This window comes from Somniosus microcephalus, chromosome 24 (assembly GCF_052327205.1).
Source record: "Somniosus microcephalus isolate GS21.2 chromosome 24, FLI_Smic_1.0, whole genome shotgun sequence".
Lineage (NCBI taxonomy): Eukaryota > Metazoa > Chordata > Chondrichthyes > Squaliformes > Somniosidae > Somniosus > Somniosus microcephalus.
The window spans coordinates 44,572,326-44,594,985 of NC_141010.1; the positions used below are offsets into that span (position 1 = coordinate 44,572,326).

At 45.8% G+C, this 22,660-nt stretch overlaps 1 protein-coding gene across 1 annotated transcript in view; it reads right to left on the bottom strand.

Moving 5' to 3' along the window:
* Positions 1 to 22,660, bottom strand: part of LOC147101459 (myosin light chain kinase, smooth muscle-like) — a 92,033-nt gene that overhangs the window by 42,325 nt on the left and 27,048 nt on the right. The window contains exons 2-4 of the mRNA XM_085966595.1: positions 8,164 to 8,280; positions 6,378 to 6,530; positions 498 to 701 (exon numbers count right to left, since the gene is read on the bottom strand). Coding sequence (XP_085822721.1) covers positions 498 to 701; positions 6,378 to 6,530; positions 8,164 to 8,280 — 474 coding nt within the window. The remainder of the gene's footprint in view (positions 1 to 497; positions 702 to 6,377; positions 6,531 to 8,163; positions 8,281 to 22,660) is intronic.

A 22,660-nucleotide genomic window follows, 5' to 3' on the forward strand; every position in this document is an offset into this window, starting at 1 on the left:
TTACTCACCACAGTGTGTGTTTGGAAACAAAAAAGGCCTCCGATGCACTCTTTCATGAGCAGTACAGCTTTTAAACACTGGATAAGACATAGGTCAGAATGCATGTCAATATGTGTTCCTAATTTTTTGAACTGCCACCCACTTGTGTGTCACCCTAGGTGACATTAATTGGCAGTGCATTGATAGGGTTGCCTTCTATGCCTCACTGAAGAATGATTACTGAGATGAGGCACTGGAGGGATGCTGGCATCTTTGGAACCAGAGCCCAACAAAGAGTCAACATCTACAGGGGAAGGGCAGGAAGAACGGAGCATAAAAATGGAAAGTAAATAAATAATTAGATGAGGAAGAGGGAGAAGCTGGAAGGAGGCACATCTGGCTTCAATTGTAGGTGCAGCAAGAAACATGGATGTCTCCACGCACTGTTATTAACACTAACTTTAGTAGTAATTATTGTTGAATTAAAATACACACATGTAGCAAATCTTAAGCATTACCTTTAAGAAGGTTTGAGTTCTTAGCACTTTGCTTCACTTCTTTAGGACTCAAAACACTGGCTGAAAATTGGGCCTTTTCAGCCTTGGGTCCAGTACCGTGATGTTTTCCTCCAAATACTGAGTGGGTCTCACCAACTCCTCTGTCACAATTAGTGCTTCTCATCTGCTTGGGCAAATGTTTTGGCCGTTGAAGGGTTTCAAAGTCTATTAAACAGAGGACATATCTTAGTATTCATCTCATACTGTTCTTATTGACAACACTAAACAGAATGAATTAATTAGGCTTTCACTATCCAAGATAAAAACAGAAAATGCTGGAATTACTCAGCCGGTTGGCAGCATCTGTGGAGAAAGAAACAGAGTTAATGTTTCAGGTCGATGACCTTTTATCAGAACTGGAAAAAGTTAGAGATGTAACAGGTTTTAAGCAAGTGCAGGGGCAGCGAAAGGGAGGAGGGGAGGAAAGGACATAAGACCTTCCCTATCCAAGGTCCACCCTTTCCAAATTGGTCCAAAAATTGGATGCTATTTCTGCTTGGCATATATTACTGTGCAGATTGATGAACCAGCTGTTCATTCGTGAGGACCTCAGATGACAGGGAGATTAGAGGATCAGAGAGTTTGTTTTGCTCCAAACGTACAGAAACAACTGCTGTATAAAAGAGATACAGGAGCAGATCTTACCTGAAGAGAACCAGCACAAACAGGAAGGAAGTGTGCAGCAGTGGCTAAGAACAGGGAGGGTTGAATATAAATGAAAGCAAAAAAAAGTTAGGAGTTCAACATGGAATATTGTGGAAAAATGATTACCAAAGCATAGGTCTCAACACAATTCAACTCTCACTTCACCGCTGGCTAAAAACAAAATGAAAACTTGTACCTCTCAGATGCCTCACATTTTGTGGAGTTCATGTTCTTGCCTTTATCATCATCTCAGCAAATGTTCCAGACTGATTTCCTCTGATCCTCTGCCCCAAATCCATTGAATATGCTAATTGGGAACCTAATGCCTGTTTTAGGACCATGCTCCCAAATTCAGCAGAGACTGGGTGGAGCACGAGCACTGCTCAGTCTTTTATAGATACAGCATGTAATATATGTGGGTAGAGCAAATTAAGGGCAGAGACACCAGTTGCTACTTCATGAGCTTGCTTTACTAGGCCAGAGTGAACTGAGCATGCTCATACTAAACCATGTGACAATACATTACACTGCTTTCCCCCTTAATGTATGTATTCCCCTCTCAAATACAACAAAACTATGGTCCCACCTTTCCCAGCATAACATGTACCACATAACAAACACTCCTGGCTTTTTTTCCCCTTTTAAATCAACTACAAATAACAGTTTAATAACAGATTTGCGGAGCCTTCCTGATCTCCTTACTGAAGGTTTTGGCGTTGAACCAATTTTTGGGCTGTTTTGTTCTGGTTCCGAACTCAAAGCTGATCCTGTTTCTATCTCAGACTTGTTTGAACCTGGTACTTCAGTTTCTGAAGTCTGAACTGAGTAAAACTCATGTATGTGTTCATGATCAAATGGTTCATGATCACGTCTTGGTTCATCTCTAGCAGAGATCATTTGATCTACATGAACACTTCGGATGTTGTCACCAATCTCAACCAAATATCTCTTGGTTCCACCAACCTCTACCACAGTTCCTATATTCCACTTGTGTGAACTCGACTTGCCAGGGGGACGGAGAACACGAACACACTCATTTTGCCTGAAACTGAGTTCTTTCCGATTGCTGTCATAATAACGTTTCTGACTCAACTGTTTCTGTTCAACTCTTGAGGCCAAATTCTGTTGAGCCAAGAATCAATCATGTTCTCAGTCTCCTCTTCACCGAGAGTTCTGCTGGGGTATGTCCAGTTGTAGTGTGCGGAGTAGTTCTGTACTTCAGCAAGAAATTTGCCAAACGTTGCTTCATGCTGAATCCCGAACACCCCGGCAACACTTGCTTTTTGAGAGCTTCTTTCACTATTCTGACTGACCTTTCGGCTGCTCCGTTTGAAGCTGGATGATATGGTGGACCGAGAGTGTGTTTGATACCGTTCCATTTCATGAACTCTTGGAATAGAGCAGAATGTTACTGAGGGCCACTGTCAGAAACAAGCTCTTCAGGTAAGCCATGACATGCGAAGATAGATCTCAAATCACATATGAGTTCAGCTGTAGTATCTGAACCCATGTGTTTCACTTCAATCCACTGAGTGACTAACTACAAGTACCAGGAAATAATCATTTGCTTTCTCACAGAACTCTACATGTACTCTCTGAAAAGGTCTACTTGGCCATGACCAGGGTTGTAGTGGAGTTTTGGGTGGTTTGTTTCTGCAATTTTGGCAAACGCTGCATTTGCTGACAAGTGATTCAAGATCACTGTCCAATCCAGGCCAGTAAACAAAGCTTCTTGCAATTGATTTCATACTGACGATCCCTGGATGTTCAGTATGAAGTTCGGCCAGAATTCTATTTCTCAAAGAAGTAGGTACCACCACTCTGTCTCCCCACTTGACACAACCTTGCTCACAAGACAATTCAATACGATGGTTATGGAATGGTTTCAACTTTGTGTCCAGACACTGATCAGTCCATCCATTCAAGGTGTTTCCATACACTCTTTTCAGTACCGAGTCCTTTTGAGTCTCATTTGCAATCTCAGTTGCATTCACGGGAAAGTCTTTGTCAACTGCACCTAGTGTGAAAATCTCACCTTCACTCCCAACACATGTGGCAACCTGGACAAAGCATCTGCGATTGTGTTTTGCTTTGAAGTGTGTTATTCAATCGTGTAGTCATATTGTGACAACACTGTTCAATGTTGCATTCTTAATGCAGCCATTGCAGGGATGGCAGATTTGGGCCCCAATATTGCTAGGAGCGATGTGTGATCGGTTACCAGGGTAAACCTTCTGCCGATCAGGAACTGTTGGAATTTCTTGATTTCAAACACCATGGCGAGTGCTTCCTTTTTAATTTGCGCAGTTTCTTTCACTCTTTGTGAGGGTTCACGATGCAAAGGTAATTGGTTTCTCTTAGCCGTCATCCATTACATGGATTATGACAGCTCCCACACCGTAGCTAGAAGCATCACACGCTAACTTAAGCTCACGCTCTGTGTCGTAGTGCACAAGTAGAGCATTGCTAGAGAGACTTCTCTTACAAGCGTCGTAAGCTTCCTGTTGTGCTTTTGTGCACTTCCACTGGACATCCTTCTTGAGGAGCTCGTGCAATGGAGCTAACATGGTCGCTAACTCAGGTAAGAAACGTGCGTGGTACTGGACCATCCCAAGGAACGATCTTAACTCAGACACGTTCTGTAGCTTTTGAGCATTGATGACAGCATCAATCTTTTCCTTAACTGGTTGCAAGCCATTTGCATCAACTTTCAGACCAAGGTACACAACCTCGGGCTGCACAAAAGCACATTTGTGCCTTTTCAATTTTATATTGTGGGAATTCAACCTTCGAAGCACTAACTCTAACACTTCTAGATTTTCTTCCTCGCTGATTCTGTGTATACTTACACACGAAGGTGAAGCACAGACGATTCTGCATCAGCATTAACAGTAAAACAGTGCAAAAAATTCAGTTTAGGTGTCACAAATTCACCGCAAACTTTTCCACTCGCAGGTTGAACACTGTGTCCTTCCATGATCCCTAAAAATAGCTTTAGTATCCCATTCTCGTTGCCAAAATGTAATATACAGGAAACTCTTTGGTATCCGGCACCGACGGGACCGGCGTGTTGCCGGTTGATCAAAAATTCCGGATGACGGAGAGGGTTACCTACCGAGGCTATTTTTAACAAAGAAAAATAAAAAAAATCAAGAAATGTGCAGTATACAGCAATTGGGTACTCACCTACAGAATGTTGTGTTAAATGGATGGTGGAAGATGCTTGATTAAGTACAGTACTGCCAGTTGAGGGTAATGCAATGCAATGACTACCAGCAGCGAGGGAGACACACAGTACCCCTGTAAAATGGCGGATCAGAAGAGACTACCGACAGCGCGGGAGAGTCAGACTCCTGTTACAGGGGTATTGAGGTGTTCCAACTTCCGACAGCGCCAAGAAGCCGAGCAGTGGCAGTTTGGAGAACTACCCCCACTGACTAACTCGGCTACTGCGGGAGACTCGGACTTGGACTCGGCAACATTGCCGGTTATTGAGGTGTTGTTTTCGGAGTAAGAATTTTGCCGGTTAATAGAGAATTCCGGATATTTAGGTGCCGTTTAAACGAGAGTTTCCTGTACTTGAAGGGCAGAGACACCAGTTGCTAGTTCATGAGTTTGCTTTACTAGGCCAGAGCAAACTGAGCATGCTCATACTAAACCAAGTGACAAACCATGTAATAATACATTACACTGCACAAGTTAGATAACGTTTTAAAGGGTTACAATGCCAGCACAGCTATAATCTCTGTTGTGTGAATCTTGGCTGAAGGAGATGGGTGAGATGGGTTTTAAGAGGAGACTTAAAGGAGGAGAGGGAAGGGGACAGGAAGACTTTGATTAGGGCTGGTTCAGTGCTGTGGCAGGGGCAGCAACCTCATTGGATAGATTGAAACACGAGCTGTGGGAAAGATGAACATGGATTTGGGAGAAAACAACATGTTCAAGGACGTTAGAGATGAAAATGAAAACTTTCCAAGGAGCTTCACAGAGGCATAAGGAATTTGGAAAATGAGGGAGAGAATAGGAGTCATCAAAAGCTTGGTCAAAGAGGTAGGTTTTAAGGAAGGTCTTAAAGGAGGAGCAGGAGATGGCAAGGCAAAGGAGTTTAGAGAGGGAATTTCAAAGATTGGCCTCGTCACGGCTGAAGGCACGGCCACCAATGATGCAGTGGGGGTTGGGGGCAGAATGGTCAAGAAGCCAGAGTCAGAGCAATAAAAGACTTGCATTTATATAGCACCTTTCATGACCACCGGACGTCTCAAAGCGCTTTACAGCCAATGAAGTACATTTGGAGTGTAGTCACTCTGTTGTAATGTGGGAAACACGGCAGCCAATTTGCGCACAGCAAGCTCCCACAAACAGCAATGTGATAATGACCAGATAATCTGTTCTTGTTATGTGGTCTGAGGGATTAATATTGGCCCAGGACAGTGGAGAGTATGGGAGATTTTGCAATACTGGAAGAGAGATAGGGAGGGCCGAGGTCATGGAGAGATTTAAACAGAAAATTAGAATTTTTAATTTGAGGCACTAGGGGAGCAGGAGCCAATTAAGTTCAGGGAGGACAGGTGTGGTGGGTGAGCATTACTTGACGTGGGATAAGATATGGACAACAGAGTTATGGATGAGCGGAGGTTGAGAGGCTGGAGGATGGGGGGCTGGCCAGGTGAGTATTGGAATGGTCAAGTCTGCAAGTGACAAAGGCGTAAATGTGAATTTTAGCATTGGGCTGAGGTTGGGACAGAGGCGAGCAAGGTCAGAGACGTGGAAGTAAGCTGTCTTTGTGAAGGAGAGGATATGGGGGTCAGAAGCTCAGTTTGGGGGTTGACCAGGACACCGAGGTTGCAAACAGTGTGGTTATTTGCTTTCCAAAGGGGATTATAACGATTGCTTGAAAAGTAGGAATATTGAAGGATATGGGGAATGAGGAGTGTGGGATTAGACTAGGTGTCATATGTGGAAAAAACACTGGCGCAGACTTCATGGGCTAAATGATCTGTTTCTGTGCTGTAATATTCTAGGACCTGAATTGGGCAAAATCTAATTAAAGAATTAAGGAAACATAAAATGTGGCCAGAATTGATTTCAGGTCTCATCCATAGTCACCAACACTAATTTGTTGCCTACAAGAAGTCTACAGCATTTACTTAAGTGTCAATCACTGTACATACAACAGCACTTTGTGTCCTCACTCACCTCGGATTGTTACTGTAGCACTGCTTGAAGTTCTTCCCGCGGGATTTTCTGCAACACACCCATATATTCCTGCATCTTCCGGCAAACAGTCCTCAACCACCCACTGGACGACTCCATTATTGAAAGAAGCTCTGCCAAACTTGGCAGCTTTACCTGAAACCAAACCAGATGGCAATCAGCACGGACGCCAGTAAAGAGAGATTACAATCAAATAATGTGCGATCCACTGAAGATACTACTTAAGATTAAAATTCTGTGCTTCACTGTGTATGTTCAAAGTATACAGTAATCAAGAATTTAGAGTAATTTCCCCATTCTGCAGGGGAGACAATGCACCCTCCCGAGTTGCTTACAACTGTTCCTGTGCTAACTTCAAGTCTGCCTCCTCCTTCAAAATATTCCAGGCACAAAGAATCGTGACTGCTATTCGTGACCTGCCTGAACCGTGCTGCTGGTCACTGACCACGTGGATGTCGGTGGAGCGGAAGCCTTTGCTGTTCGTTAACACCGTGCTTAGCATCATGTTTAGCGGCTTCATTGGCCACGTCGGCGCCATCAATAAACTTTTGAGGGTTCCTGTGCTGTGGAGGGATTGCAATGCTTCGTCATTCTCCTATTGCTTTTGCGCGTGTCTGTTTTTCGGGTGTGAAACAGGCACAAAGCATGCCAATTTAGCAGCGGGGCAGCCTGTGCCCAGTCTGCTCAGGCATTGGTCCCACTGCTAAACTCGTGGGGGCCTTTTATTAGGTGTCCCAAGCGAACGCCTAAAACAGGCATTCTGACCCTTAAATATGTAAATGAGGGGCTTAACACGGGTTTGAATGCCCCATCTGGTAAATCAGTCGGCGATGGGCAGAGCAAGTATTGGGCCTGCCCCACTCAGGATTCTTCAACAGCCGTCAACAAAAGGCAAATGAATTTCTTATAAAAATTCCCAATTACCTAACCTATGTTGAACCCTCCATTACAGCTTTACACACTGTTCAATAAATAGAAAACATAATGAAAGTAAAACATTTCTAGGGTTTAACAGTAATAGAATGATTCAGCTGCCAGAAGCACTTAGCAATGATGAAGTCAACACTTACATAGAAACATAGAAGATAGGAGCAGGAGTAGGCCATTCGGCCCCTCGAGCCTGCTCTGCCATTCAATGAGATCATGGCTGATCATCCAAATTCAGTACCCTGTCCCTGCTTTCTCCCCCTATCCCTTGATCCCTTTAGCCTTAAGAAACATATCTAACTCCTTCTTGAATATATTTAATGAATTGGCCTCAACTGCCTTCTGTGGTAGAGAATTCCACAGGTTCACCACTCTCTGGGTGAAGAAATTCCTCCTCATCTCTGTCCTAAATGGCTTACTTAAGTATAGAAGGCAAACACAATGACTGATTAATATAGCCGACTGAACGGCATGAAACTTATTCTCGCACCAAAGGGCTCTCATATTCTGAGGTCAATTAAGGGAAGGCAATCATATAAATATCATATTCAAATTAAGGACATTCAACCTTGATCATACAAGTAATGGGTTATCAGTGAATAGTCAACTGCAGTCAGTCCATCAATATGCTTGCATTCTTGGTGTAAGCCAATTCATTACGTGGCCAGCATTCAAATTGTTACCAGATCCTAAGTTTCTGCCCCTTAAGCATTACGTAATGGTCTGATTCTTGGGCACTCCTGGACATCAGAATGTTGCACTCGTATAAGTGCAGTCCCTTTCTTGAAATCAGCCCCGCCACGTGCATGCTTGAACGCACACTGCCAGGGCTTAACCTCACCATTTAGAAACCAGGAGATGGTGATTGGAGGTGTTCCAGTAACTCTCCCCTGTAGTGTGATGGTGCTGCTTTCATCTGCAGTGACATCTGTCAGGGGCTGTGTGAAAACAGGACACTCTGTAAGCACACAAGAGACAGAAAAAAAGTTAGTAAAAATACAGTACAGCAATGATGCAATACTTAGATTAGGCCTTGCACCAAGTGTCCTGTGACCCCCCCGACTGGGAAGGTCATAAATTAAGGACAATTTGTGCTGTGGGCCCATACCCACTTGGAATTGTATTGAGATGGCCAAGCTCATTTCACATCAGCCAGTAGACAGAGGGGACTTTCATCCCATCAGCATGGAGTGCATTTGTACACATGTCTCAATAGTGAAGGAGAACATTCTAACCCACTGCGCCGCCCTGCGTCTCCACTCAAGGTATTTTGTTATCATGCATCTTATACACAACATACTGCTCCATTAAGGTAACAGTTATGGGTAAGATTTCCAAATAATACACAAAAGGGTCTAAATGAAAGAGTCATCTGTGGCATCTCCGCGAGAGTGCAGGGAGCAGGGGGAAACAATCAAGGATCGACGGTAGGCAGAATCACAGAGTAAGGAGGATGTAGATGGACCCAAGAATAAGGGTGCATTTAGCGTCAGTGTGAAGTTGGGTTGTCAACGCTGGCTGAATGTGTTCCTGGAAGTTTGATCATGCGTCACTCAATCATGTGACACTCGATCACGTGACACATCGCCCGCTGTTTGCAAATGTTATTACATTTACATTATCATGGTTGGGTCCCCTGTAATTGAGTGCCTTTGCTCCCAGTGAGCCTATAAAAAATGTCATAACAGAAATATTCCCAAACCACCAAGGAACTGACTTGACATTTAACGAGTATGCATTTATTACATGAAAACTTTCCCTTATTGATTCCGGAGATCAATCAGTTTTATTGCACCTGAATACAAGTCGAAAAACACTTGCTCCACACTTGAAACATGACACTTTGGCTGGAATTTTCTGGCGTCCGTGTGGGCACGATTGGAGGCGGGTCAGGAGGGAAATTTGAAATAACTTGGAGCGGGTCAGTAACCCGCCGTCAACCCTCCCCCACACGCCTTTCCCTCGAGCGTGTTTGCCAGTGCGGCAGCGACCAGAGTGGCAGAGGCGACCGAGGTAATTTAGATGATTATTAGGTACTTGTCAGAACTTTACACCTCTTTTTAACCCCACCTTTCAAATTTCCCTGGATGACCACGGGAATCATGCAGCTCAGGAACCATGTCTGTGAACCTGAGGCTGAAGCTGAGTGGCCATTGATCCAGCTCATTCGTGCACAGCATGAAAAGTACAATAAATACTCCCACCTGACACCTGGTCACTTTCCTAAGGCAGATGCTGTTGCTGAGTGCATTGTCAGCACAGATTTAGCTTTCTAGAGGTTGCAAGTCCTTTCAGCAAAGTCGGGATCCACTGTAACCTCATTGGTTCAACCTATCACAATTGACAGCTTGCGTCTGTCATCTCTATTTGACCTGCCATCTGTTACATAGGCGTGGGTGTTGTTTATACTCTCTCACCTTGGTCCTCAGAATGGAACCACGATGAGCCCCAACACCAGCAGCACCAGACACACCAGCAGCACCAACACCACCAACCTTTTCCTCAACCACCTGATGCTGCACAGGAGAGGGGGCAACAGCACAGGGCTGCACCGCACTGGAGACGATACCCCCAACACAGGGTATACAAGCAGAAGATGAGCTTCCTCAACATGACTGAAGAGCCATGCCAAAGGAGGCTCAGGCTATCGCTCCAGGTCATTACAGACATTTGCAGATTGCTGGAGCAAGACCTGCAGCCCAGAGGACCTGGTGGACACACCTCACCAGTGGCTATCAAAGTCACCAGTGCCCTCAACTTCTTTACCTCAGGCTCCTTCCTGGGATCTGCAGCAGACATTTGCGGCATCTCGCAGTCGGCCGCCCACAGATGCATCACACACATCTCCGATGCCCTGATTGACAAGTCAGCCAATTATATCAACTTTGCCATTGATGAAGCCAGTGTTACCGAGTGGGTGCTGGCCTTTGCCACTCTGGCTGGCTTCCCATGGGTGCAGGGCGTAATCGACTGCACACGTGGCCATCAGGGCACCCCATCATCACCCAGGAGTCTTTGTCAACCGCAAGGGCATCCACCCCCTCAATGTGCAGCTCATCTGCAACCATAGGAAGATCGTCATGCATGTGTGTGCCAAATTCCCTGGCAGCTGCCATGACTCTTTTGTCCTGCGCCAGTCCACCCTCCCTCAGTTCTTCGCTCTTCCAAACAGACTTTCCGGCTGACTGCTTGGAGACAACGGCTACCCACTGAAGACATGGCTCATGACACCCATGAGCCAAGTACTGAGGCCCAGGAGAGATATAATGAAAGCCACATTTCCACAAGATGTGTCACAGTGCAGACAAGAGGCATGCTGAAAATGCGCTTCAGATGCCTTGACAGATCTGGAGGAGCCCTTTAGTACGCATCAGCCAGGGTCTCCAGAAGCATCATGGTCTGCTGCACCCTGCACAACATAGCGCAACAGTGAGGATTAGCGCTGCATGAGGAGCAGGGCTCTGAGCGTAAAGACTCTTCACAGGAGGAGGAAGAGGAGCAGGAGGAGGAGGAGGACCACCAGCTGGAAGATGAGGAGGAGGAGGAGGAGGAGGAAGAGGAGCAGGAGGAACCTGCGGTCCAGGTCCCACCAGCACCCGAGCACATTGCTGCCCAGGAGGCCAGGGATGGCCTCATCATGGCCAAAATTAATTAACTTCAGGCATTACACCGATATGGCTGCCACATGCTGTGCCAAGCTCCCCACACCACACAGCAACGCCATAAAGCATCCCTGCAATGACCAGGCCATTCCTTTCACACTGACCACCATTGCTGGAGGTAGCGTTAGGTCTCACCATTCACTCAGCCACTTCCAAAGTTGCACACAAATTTGGCCATGACCGGAAAGTGGTGAAAATAAATATTTTTATCTGTAACATCACAGTAACAGAAACTTTACACAAACATTTATTGAAACACCCAAGTAGTTACCCTTGTGCATCTACTTGTGTTTCATCTTTCGCTTATGCGTGCTTCTATGAGGTGCTACCCCAGAGGTAGGCAGCCTGTTCACTTCCCTGCGGTCACTGCTTAGACACTTTTGGCGGACGTCCTCTTGAAGCCTGTGATGACCCCGCCAAAGTTTGCTCCTCCTACGACTGTGCAGAAGCAGACTCTGCCATCACCGATCCGAGGAACCACCTGGGATTCTGACTGAGGGGACAGGCAACATGGGAGAAGTGTAAGCGCATTGAGAGGAGCCCTCACTTCCATGTCCCATCTCACCATCATCTCTTTCATGGGCCACCCACACATCCCTGCTAGCAAGGAGCTGGAGAGCACCTTTCTGCACAGCAGTGGGGCCATGACGACCCAAGTCTAGGTTGACATCCCTCCTAGACAGGAGGTCTATGAGCATCTGCCATCTATTCTCCATACAGACCATGTGCTCCTGTGAGTGGTGCATTAGCTGCTTCATGCAGGTGGCCATCCTTTCCATGGAAGAGCCTACAGTCACCATTGCCTGCAACACTCTAGTACTCATGTTGGAGATGGACTCCTCCGTTCTCTACACATTTGCAGACATCGCGCTTGCAAAATCTGTCAAAGCCTCCTGCACTTCTTACATAGAAACATAGAAGATAGGAGCAGGAGTAGGACATTCGGCCCTTCAAGCCTGCTCCGCCATTCAATGAGATCATGGCTGATCATCCAAATTCAGTACCCTGTCCCTGCCTTCTCCCCATATCCCTTGATCCCTTTAGCCTCAAGAAATATATCCAACTCTTTCTTGAATATATTTAATGAACTGGGCTCCACCGCCCTCTGTGGCAGAGAATTCCACAGGTTCACCACTCTGGGTGAAGAAATTCCTCCTCATTTCTGTCCTAAATGGCTTACCCCTTATCCTTTGACTATGACCCCTGGTTCTGGACTCCCCGGCCATCAGAAACATCCTTTCTGCATCTAGTCTGTCCAGACCTGACAGAATTTTATAGGTTTCGATGAGATCCCCTCTCAATCTTCTAAACTCCAGTGAGTATAAGCCCAATCGACACAATCTCTCCTCGTACGTCATTCCTGCCATCCCAGGTATCAGCCTGGTGAATCTTCGCTGCACTCCTTCCATGGCAAGAACGTCCTTCCTCAGGTAAGGTGACCAAAACTGCACACAATACTCAAGGTGTGCTCTCACCAAGGCCCTGTACAACTGCAGCAAGACATCCTTGTTCTTGTACTCAAACCCTCTTGCTACGAAGGCCAACATACCATTTGCCTTCTTAACCGCCTGCTGCACCTGCATGCTTACCTTCAGCGACTGGTGCACAATAACACCCAGGTCTCTTTGCACTTCCCCTTCTCCCAATCTATTGCCATTCAAATAATAATCTGCCTTCCTGTTTTTGCCACCAAAGTGGATAACCTCACATTTATCCACATTATATTGCATTTGCCATGTTTCTGCCCAATCACCCAACCTGTCCAAATCGTACTGGAGTTTCACGACATCCTCCTCACAGCATACCCTCCCACCCAGCTTTGTGTTGTCTGCAAATTTGGAGATATTACATCCAATTCCCTCGTCCAGATCATTAATATATATTGTGAACAGCTGGGGTCCTAGGACCAATCCTTGCGGTACCCCACTAGTCACTGCCTGCCACTCGGAAAACGACCCGTTTATTCCAACTCTTTGCTTTCTGTCTGCCAACCAGTTCTCTATCCAAGGCAATACCTTGGCCCCAATCCCTTGTGCCTTAATTTTGCACGCTAATCTCTTATGTGGGACCTTATCGAAAGCCTTCTGAAAGTCCAAATACACCACATCCACTGTTTCCCTTATCTATTTTACCAGTTACATCCTCAAAAAATTCCAGTAGATTAGTCAAGCATGATTTACCTTTTGTAAATCCATGTTGACTTTGTCCGATCCTGTCACTGCTTTCCAAGTGCTCTGCTATTACATCTTTTATAATAAACTCGAGCATTTTCCCCACTACCGATGTCAGGCTTACCGGCCTATAATTCCCCGCTTTTTCTCTACCACCTTTTTTGAATAGTGGGGTAACATTAGCTACCCTCCAATCCATGGGTACTGTTCCAGAGTCTATCGAGTTCTGGAAGATGACCAGCAATGCATCAACTATCTCTAGGGCCACTTCCTTAAGTACCCTGGGATGTAGACCATCAGGCCCTGGGGATTTATCGGCCTTTAGGCCCATCAATTTTACTAACACCATTTCCCTACAGATACTGATTTCTTTCAGTTCCTCCCTCTCATTAGACCCCATGTTCCCCGGCATCTCTGGGAGGTTATTTGTGTCCTCCTTTGTGAAGACAGAACCAAAGTATGTATTTAGTTGGTCTGCCATTTCCTTGTTTCCCATTATAAATTCCCCTGATTCTGACTGTAAGGGACCTACGCTTGACTTCACCAATCTTTTTCTCTTCACATATCTATAAAAGCTTTTACAGTCAGTTTTTATGTTCCCTGCAAGCCTACTCTCATATTCTATTTTCCCTTTCTTAATTAATCCCTTTGTCTGCCTTTGTTGACTCCTAAACTGCTCCCAATCCTCAGGATTATTGCTTTTTCCAGCCAATTTATATGTCCTCTCCTTGGATCTTATGCTATCCCTAATTTCCCTTGTTAGCCACGGTTGAGTCACCTTTTTTGTTTTATTCTTATGCCAAACTGGGATGAACAAATTCTGTAGCTCATCCATTCGGTCTTTGAATGTTTGCCATTGCCTATCCACCATCAACCCTTTGAGTGCCATTCCCCAATCAATCCTACCCAACTCACTCCTCAGACCATCGTAGTTTCCTTTATTTAAATTGAGGACCCTTGTCTCTGAGTCAACTACTTCATTCTCCATCTTAATGAAGAATTCGATCATATTATGATTGCTCCGACCCAAAGGGCCTCGTACAACAAGATTGCTAATTAATCCTTTCTCGTTACATAATACCCAGTCTAAGATGGCCTGATCGCTGGTTGGTTCCTCGACATATTGGTCCAGGAAGCCATCCCGTAAACACTCCAGGAATTCCTCCTCCACAGTATTGTTACTCATTTGGTTAGCCCAATCAATATGTAGATTAAAGTCACCCATGATGACTTCTGTGCCCTTATTGCACGCTTCTTTAATTTCCCTTTTAATGCCATCCCCAACCTCCGCCTTACTGTTTGGAGGTCTATATACCACTCCCACTAATGTTTTTTTCCCCTTGGTATTTCTCAATTCTACCCATACAGATTCCACATCATCAGAGCTAATATCCTTCATTACAATTGTATTAATCCTGTTGTGTCCGTGTGTTGATAGAGACACTGAAGACAGGAGTTGGTTTCACAGGTGTTTACTAAACAAAGTCTGGAGGGGAACTAACTGATACAACACAATATACAGGCTTATATAGCCCGAGTGGCCATTACCGGCATTACAGTACACATGGGGCTCTTAAAGGCACATACACTACAATTCCTCCCCTTTTAGCCAACCAGTACATAATATTTTAAGTAATTATTAATTACATGTTACAAGAAAAATAATCTACACATTGCTGCAGTTAATTAATTATAAGTCAGTCTCTCTGGAGGCTTCCTGACTCGGTCCGGATAACGCCTCGGTGGTGTAGTAGTTTCTGGTGGTGTAGTAGGTTCTTTTGGCAAGGCTGATTCGGCTTGAATGCTAGTGTCGGGTTCATCGGGTTCCAGTATCACCGGATCGGAGGTAGATATGGGTATCTCTACTTCATCATTAGGCGTATAGAGTTGTGGTGTAGGTTGTCCCTTTTCAGATGACTCTATGATCTGGTCAACATGGCGCCTGATTATGCTTTCTCCGATGTCTACGGTATACATCAGCGGTCCTAGTCGTGTGCAGATAGTTCCAGGCTGCCATTTCTCGGTACGGTAGTCCCGGGCCAAAACTTGTTGACCTATCTGGAAGGTTCTAGTTGGCCTTTCATTCATGCCTTGAAATTGCCAGTTCTCCACGTCCCTTCTGATGTCTGGCTTGATCAAATCCAGCCGGCATCTTAGGTTTCTATTGAAGAACATCATGGCGGGAGTTTGGTTTGTAACCATATGTGTTGCATTCCTGTATGCGAACAAGAAGTTATCCACCTTGTGCTGAAGTTTTATGTCTTCATTACCCATGGCCTTCTTGAAGGTCTGGACAAACCTTTCAGCCAATCCATTGGTGGCGGGATGGTATGGGGCGGACGTGTAGTGCTTAACCCCATTGTTTTTTTAAGAACTTCCTGAATTCTTCGGACACAAATTGCGGTCCATTATCAGAACAGATCGGTTCCGGCAGCCCATTCCTGGCAAATATGGTCCTTAATACTGTGATGGTTTTTTCCGTGGTGGTGGAGGACATCTTTATTACCTCCGGCCACTTGGAGTGTGCATCCACCGCGATTAAGAACATTGAGTCCATAAATGGACCAGCAAAGTCGATGTGTACCCTTTGCCAGGGAGATGAGGGCCACTCCCATGGATGTAGAGGGGCTTGTGGTGGAGCGTTTTGGATCTTCTGGCATCCTAGACAGCTCTTGGTCATTTCTTCGACGTCTCCATCGACACCTGGCCACCATACAAACGCCCTGGCTAGGTTCTTCATTTTCACTCCACCCAGATGCCCCTCGTGAAGCTCCTTTAGAACTTTATCCTGGAGTTTGGGTGGAATCACCACTCTGGATCCACACATCAAGGTTCCTCGGCACACTGACAGCTGTTCTCTTCTTTGCGAGAATGCTGGCAACAGTGGTTCGCCATGTGCTGGCCATCCCTTCACTGTTAAATCGTAGACTCGTGAGAGAGTCGGGTCATTTCTAGTTTCGCTTTCAATGGCAGAATTTGTTACTGGTAGACATTCGACTATGGTAGAGTGGAAAATCTCCACTGGGTCTACGGTAGGTGCTTCTTCTACCGTTGGCAACAGTAGGCGCGATAACCCGTCAGCATTCCCATGCTGTTTTGATCCTTTGTATTCTATGTTGTATTGGTCTGCCCCTAGAAAAAGGGACCACCTCTGTAGCCTTTGCGCTGTCATAATGGGAACACCCTTTTTAGGGTTGAATATGGAGATGAGGGGTTGATGGTCAGTCAACAAGGTAAATTTTTGTCCGTGTAGGTAATGGTTGAATTTCTTCACTCCCCATACCAGGCTGAGTGCTTCCCTGTTGATTTGGGCATAGTTACGCTCAACTGAGTTCAATGAGCGTGACGCAAAAGCTATCGGCCGTTCCAAGCCATCAGGGAATTTATGCGATAATACTGCTCCTACGCCGTAAGGGGATGCATCGCACGCCAGTCTGATTGGCAGTGATGGGTTGTAATGAGCCAAAACTTCTTTGGACGTGATTAAGTCTTTGCATTTATGGAAGGCACGTTTACAGTCTTCGCTCCATTTCCAAAATACTCCTGTTTGTAGCAGTTCATTAAGAGGGTGTAGAAGAGTTGATAAGTTCGGTAAAAATTTACGATAGTAATTTATTAATCCCAGGAACGACCTTAATTGTGAAACATTTTCAGGTGCTGGGGCTTTTATGACCACTTCAATTTTTTCAGGTGACTTATACAACCCTTCCTTATTAATTATGTGGCCACAATATGATAATTGATTTCGGAAAAATTTGCACTTGGGGCGATTTGCTCGTAGGCCCCGTTCTCTCAGCCTAGTGAGCACCTGCTCCAAATTGGCAAGGTGCTCGTTGTCATTTTCTCCTGTTACAAGGATGTCGTCTAGGTAGCATTGAGTCCCCGGAATCCCTTGGAGGACTTGCTCCATAGCTCTTTGCCAGATAGCTGGAGCGGATGCTACTCCGAAAACCAGTCGATTGTACTGGTACAGACATTTGTGTGTATTTATCGTGAGATATTTTTTTAGAGGCCTCTTCAACCTCCATCTGTAGATATGCCTGTGCCAAGTCAATTTTGGTGAAACGTTTCCCTCCGGATAGTGAGGCGAAAATATCTTCTATCCTCGGAAGAGGATACTGTACCGTGTGAAGGACCGGGTTTACAGTCACCTTGAAGTCTCCACAGATGCGAATTTTTCTCTGTTCTTCAGATTTATCATTATTCAACGTTTTCTTCATGACCGGGACGATGGGTGTTGCCCACTCGCTCCAATCTATTTTGGATAATACGCCTGCCTTTTCCAAATTCTCCAGCTCTGCCTCAACTGCTGGACGAATTGCGTATGGCACCGGTCTTGCCTTAAAAAACTTGGGAATTGCCGCATCTTCCACTTTTATCGAGGCGGTGATGCCTTTCAAGGTTCCTAGTTTCTCTTGAAACACTTACTTGGCGTTGGCCAAGATGTCTTTTAATCGTTCCGGTATGATGTCATCATCATTTTTTTCCCTTACTGGTCACCGTCAGTGCCTGAATGGAGTGCCAGTCTAAATGTATTTTCCTGATCCAGTCACGTCCCAACAGCGGTGGACCACCATCTTGTAGAATGTATAAATACAACTTCTGTATTTCCTTGCCGTTGTATACAACAGGCACCCTTATTTTTCCTTTGGGGTATACTTTCTGCCCCGTATATGTTTTCAAGATAATGGATGTGTCTTTTAAAAGGTATATGCGGAAATAGCCGCTCGTAATCCCGTCGATTTATGACGGTCAGAGCTGATCCTGTATCTAGCTCCATTTTAACTGGGGACCCTGCTATTGTGAGGGTAACCCAAATGGTCTGGTAATCTTCTTTGGCAATTACATTATGTAATTTGAGAGAGCTTAGTCTCTTGTTTCCGGAGTCGCTATCACTCTTCTGGTCTTCGGAGCTACTGTCCGTCATCATTTGTACCTTTCTGTGCTTTTACTTATTGATTTTTTTTCTGTTAGTGGATTTTTTGTTTCCAGATCGGCATACCCGTGTAATGTGTCCCATCTTTCCGCATTGCCTGCATGCTTTGTCCTTGAACCAGCAGTCCCTCTGGTCATGGGTGGGTCTGCCGCAGCGATAACATCTCTCGAAACCCCATGTCATTTCATGGGTGCCGAAGTCCTGTGGCTTTTGTTGTATCTCTGCAGCTCCTCTTGCACTGAAAGCCTTGTCCAGTGTCAAATCTTTCTCAGAAAGTAGCCTTTTTTGTGTTCCTTCACTTAGGAGACCGCAGACGAATTTGTCTCGTAGAGAATCTGCCAGTCCTGCCCCGAATTGGCAGTGTAGGGTATCAACAATCTCCTTAAAATTCTTGTCCATCGGTTCGGCTGGAGTGATTACGTTTCGTAACAGCTTGTATGTCTTTGCGCCCATTAGATTTAGAAGTACTGAAGCTTTTTTTTCATCTTCTATTCCATTTGTGGTGCAATATACCTCCACTCTTTCCACATATGTGGTCCAATCCTCTATCTCGTTATCAAAAGCATCAATATTGCCAGACTTAGGCATCCTAGGAAAAAAATGGCGCTTCCCGCGCTTTTCTTTCTTTTCTGCAGAAAAAAGATATGGCGCTTTCCGCGCTTCCCCGCCGCTGCTGCCGATGACAACGCTGTTTCCCGCAGTTTCCGTTCTTTTTATTTATTTATTTACAGTTGGAGACTCGTTCCCGCCGGGCTTTCTCTCTAGGTCTGAACGCCGACCTGCTTGCAGCGCTGGCCGTCTCCCGAGTGCTCCCTCCCCGTCTGTTACTGCCTGCCTCCGCCTTTGCTGCTTGGCCTAGCTGCAGAGCCAGCCGCTGGAGCCCCAGCCCGACGTCCAGGAAGGATTATTGCAGTACCTGCCACCAGCTTGGCTAGCTGGTGAAACCACAGCTTTTTCTTTTTCTTGATTTTTCTTCAACTTTGGACGCCAGAGGAATCGATGTCCTTGAGGTGCTGCCGAATTGCAGGTAAGTCCATTTCCAATTCGTCGCCACTGTTGTGTCCGTGTGTTGATAGAGACACTAAAGACAGGAGTTGGTTTCACAGGTGTTTACTAAACAAAGTCTGGAGGGGAACTAACTGATACAACACAATATATAGGCTTATATAGCCCGAGTGGCCATTACCGGCATTACAGTACACATGGGGCTCTTAAAGGCACATACACTACAAATCCCTTCTTTAACCAGTAATGCTACCCCACCTCCCTTTCCTTTTTGCCTATCTTTCCTGAATATCAAATACCCCTGGATGTTGAGTTCCCAGTCTTGGCCATCCTTGAGCCACGTTTCCGTAATCCCAACCAAATCATATTCGTTTACTTCTATTTGCGCAGCCAATTCATCCACCTTATTACAAATGCTCCTCCCATTGAGACACAAAGCCTTCAGGCTTGCTTTTTTAACACGCTTAGAACTATTAGAATTATTATTTATTGTGGCCATGTTTGATTTAAACCGTTGATTTCTCTGACTGCCACTTTTGTTTTTCTCCTTCCTATCTTTTGCTTTTATCCCTGTTTTCCTTTCCTCTGACTCCCTGCTCAGGTTCCCAACCCCCTGCCATTTTAGTTTAAACCCCCCCGAACAGTGCTGGCAAACCTCCCCGCAAGGATATTTGTCCCGCTCTGGTTCAGGTGCAACCCGTCCGACTTGTACAAGTCCCACCTTCTCCAGAAGCAGGCCCAGTGATCCAGGAAACTAAAGCCCTCCCTCCTGCACCAACTCATTAGCCACGCATTCATCTGCTCTATCCTCCTATTCCTATACTCACTAGCATGTGGCACCGGGAGTAATCCAGAGATTACAACCTTTGAGGTCCTGCTCTTTAATCTGCTACCTAGCTCCCTAAATTCTTGCTGCAGGGCCTCATCCCTCTTTCTACCCATGTCGTTGGTCCCAATGTGAACCACGACCTCTGCCTGTTCACCCTCCCCCTTCAGAATGCCCTGCAGCCGTTCAGTGACATCCTTGACTCTGGCACCAGGGAGGCAACAAACCATCCTGGAGTCACATCTACGGCCACTGAAACGCCAGGATCGCCGTCTTTCTGGATGGCCCCCGAGGCTCAGCATCTGCATGCAGCGGAGCAGAACTGGAAGCTTCCTGCGCCCTCCGGCGAGGAGTCTTCACTGCTGTCCCTGTCTCCATCATCCCTTCTTGCGAGACACCAGGTAACAACACTACTCTATCTCGCGTTGCACCCACTGAGGTGTGTGTATCGGCGCTGGTGCTGGGTGCGCTTATATCTGGTGATGGTGCACCCTCAGAGGCTGGAAGCTCCTCTGAGGAGTCATCTTCCTCTTGGACAGTGACGGGGGGGCTCTTGATGGACCTTTGGGAAAGTAAAGAGATGAGTTAGATCTGCCATATGAAGAATGGGTACAGATACCATTATGCACATGATGAACATTCACTGGCTGCTGACATCAATCCCCATAGGAGTGACTGCTGTATATGCCATGTGGTTGTGAGTAATGATGTGCAGGAGTAGGGTCGGGAAGGCAGAGTGATGGGGATGTGATGAGAGACACAGCAGGATGAAGTTGAGTGTGGCGTTGCACTCACCTTTCCTGATCTAATGAGATCATTGAAACGATTCCTGCACTGCACCCAGGTCCTCCTGACCACATCCCCGCTGTTGGCCTCCTCTGCAATTTGGGGGCCAGGCTCCTTTGGTCTCCTGGGGAGGTCTCTTCCGCCCATCAGAAGAGAAGAGGACCTGCCTGTGTGCTCTCACTCCCTCCACAAGCTTATGGAGGGAGTCATTGGAGAACCTGGGTGCAGCCCTCTGTCTCCGTGCAGTCATGTTTGCTGGTCTTTCCCACACTCCAGTGGGCCAGTGCAGTGCCGGCACACTCCTAGATCAACCTTCAAATGCAATGCGGCCGTGGCTCCTTTAAATATCCCGGCTGAAAACGCGTCATCGATAATCTCATCAGACCCGCACCATTTAATAGGGCCGGGTAACGCTCAGAGCGGCCTTAATAGGCGCCATTAAGTGAAAGTTGATCTCCAGAGCGGGATGAACTGAAAAACGGGGTCACGACCCGCCACAGCGATCGCCTGGAGCCGGCCCGCCCAGGTACAGAAAATTCCGGCATTTGGTTCTACAAGTGTAGCTGTTGATTGGCACTTCCAGAAGTTTGAATTTTATTTGGTCCTAGAAAATATTCAAAAGATGCTCTGCAGCATTATCGGTCTGGAAGATGGTTCAAAAATAAACATAGGAACAGGAGGAGGTCATTTAGCCCCTCGAGTCTGTTCCACCAATCAATGTGATCATGGCTGATCTGTGACCTAACTCCACATAACTGCCTTTGTCCATATCCCTGAATACCTTTGGTTACAAAATTAACAATTGACCCAACATCAACTGCCATTTGCGGAAGAGAGTTCTAAACTTCTACCACCCTTTGTGTGTAGAAATGTTTCCTAATTTCACTCCTGAAAGGTCTGGCTCTAACTTTTAGACCATGCCCCCTAGTCCTAGAATCCCCAACTAGCAGAAATAGTTTCTCTCTATCTACCCTATCAGTTACCCTTAATATCTTGAAAACTTCGATCAAATCACCCCTTAACCTTTCAATTTCCAGGGAATACAATCCTAGATTGTGTAATCGCTCCTCGTAATTTAAACCTTGGAATTATTCTGGTAAACCTACGCTGCACTCCCTCCAAGGCCAATATATCCTTCCTAAGGTGTGGGGCCCAGAACTGCTCACAGTGCTCCAGGTGTGGTCTAACCAGGGCTTTGTAAAGAATCTGCGACTCCACTAAAGTACAACTCAAACATTTAAGTAAGACTCGGGTGCCAGTAACACATCTATTCTACAACTCTAGTACCAGAGGTCGAGTCTCTGTGTTCATGGGCACTCAAGCTAGTCGCATGATAATTTGTTTTGTTCTGATGCGCCACTATTTCTTGCTGAACCTACAAGTGGGCAACCTAGAGCTTTGATCTGAAACAACCACCAAGAAATCTGAAATTTTAAAAAAAAAACTTTATATTTACAGCAAGAAGATTAAGGGGAGATTTAATAGAGGTGTTCAAAATTAGGAGGGGTTTTGATAGGGTAGATAGGGAGAAACTGTTTCCATTGGCAAGAGTGTCAGTAACCAGAGGACACAGATTTAAGATAATTGGCAAAAAAAAGCCAGGGGGAGATAAGAAATTTGCGCAGTAAGTTGTTGTGATCTGGAATGCACTGCCTGATTCAAAAGTAGCTTTCAAAAGGGAATTGGGTAAATACTTGAAAAGGAAACATGTGCAGGGCTCTGGGGAAAGAGCGGGTTAGTGGGACTAATTGGATAGCTCGTTCAGAGAGCCGGCACAGGCGTGATGGGTTGAATGGCCTCCTCCGCTGCTGTATGGCTCTACTGCTGGAGTAAAACCAGATGCGACTTGGTAAATTCTGCAGAAATTGCTCTCGCTCTCTCTCTCTGGCAAGAAACTGGTTTGTATTTTATTGGGAGCTAAATCTGAGTGACTCAGATAACATCATAGACTT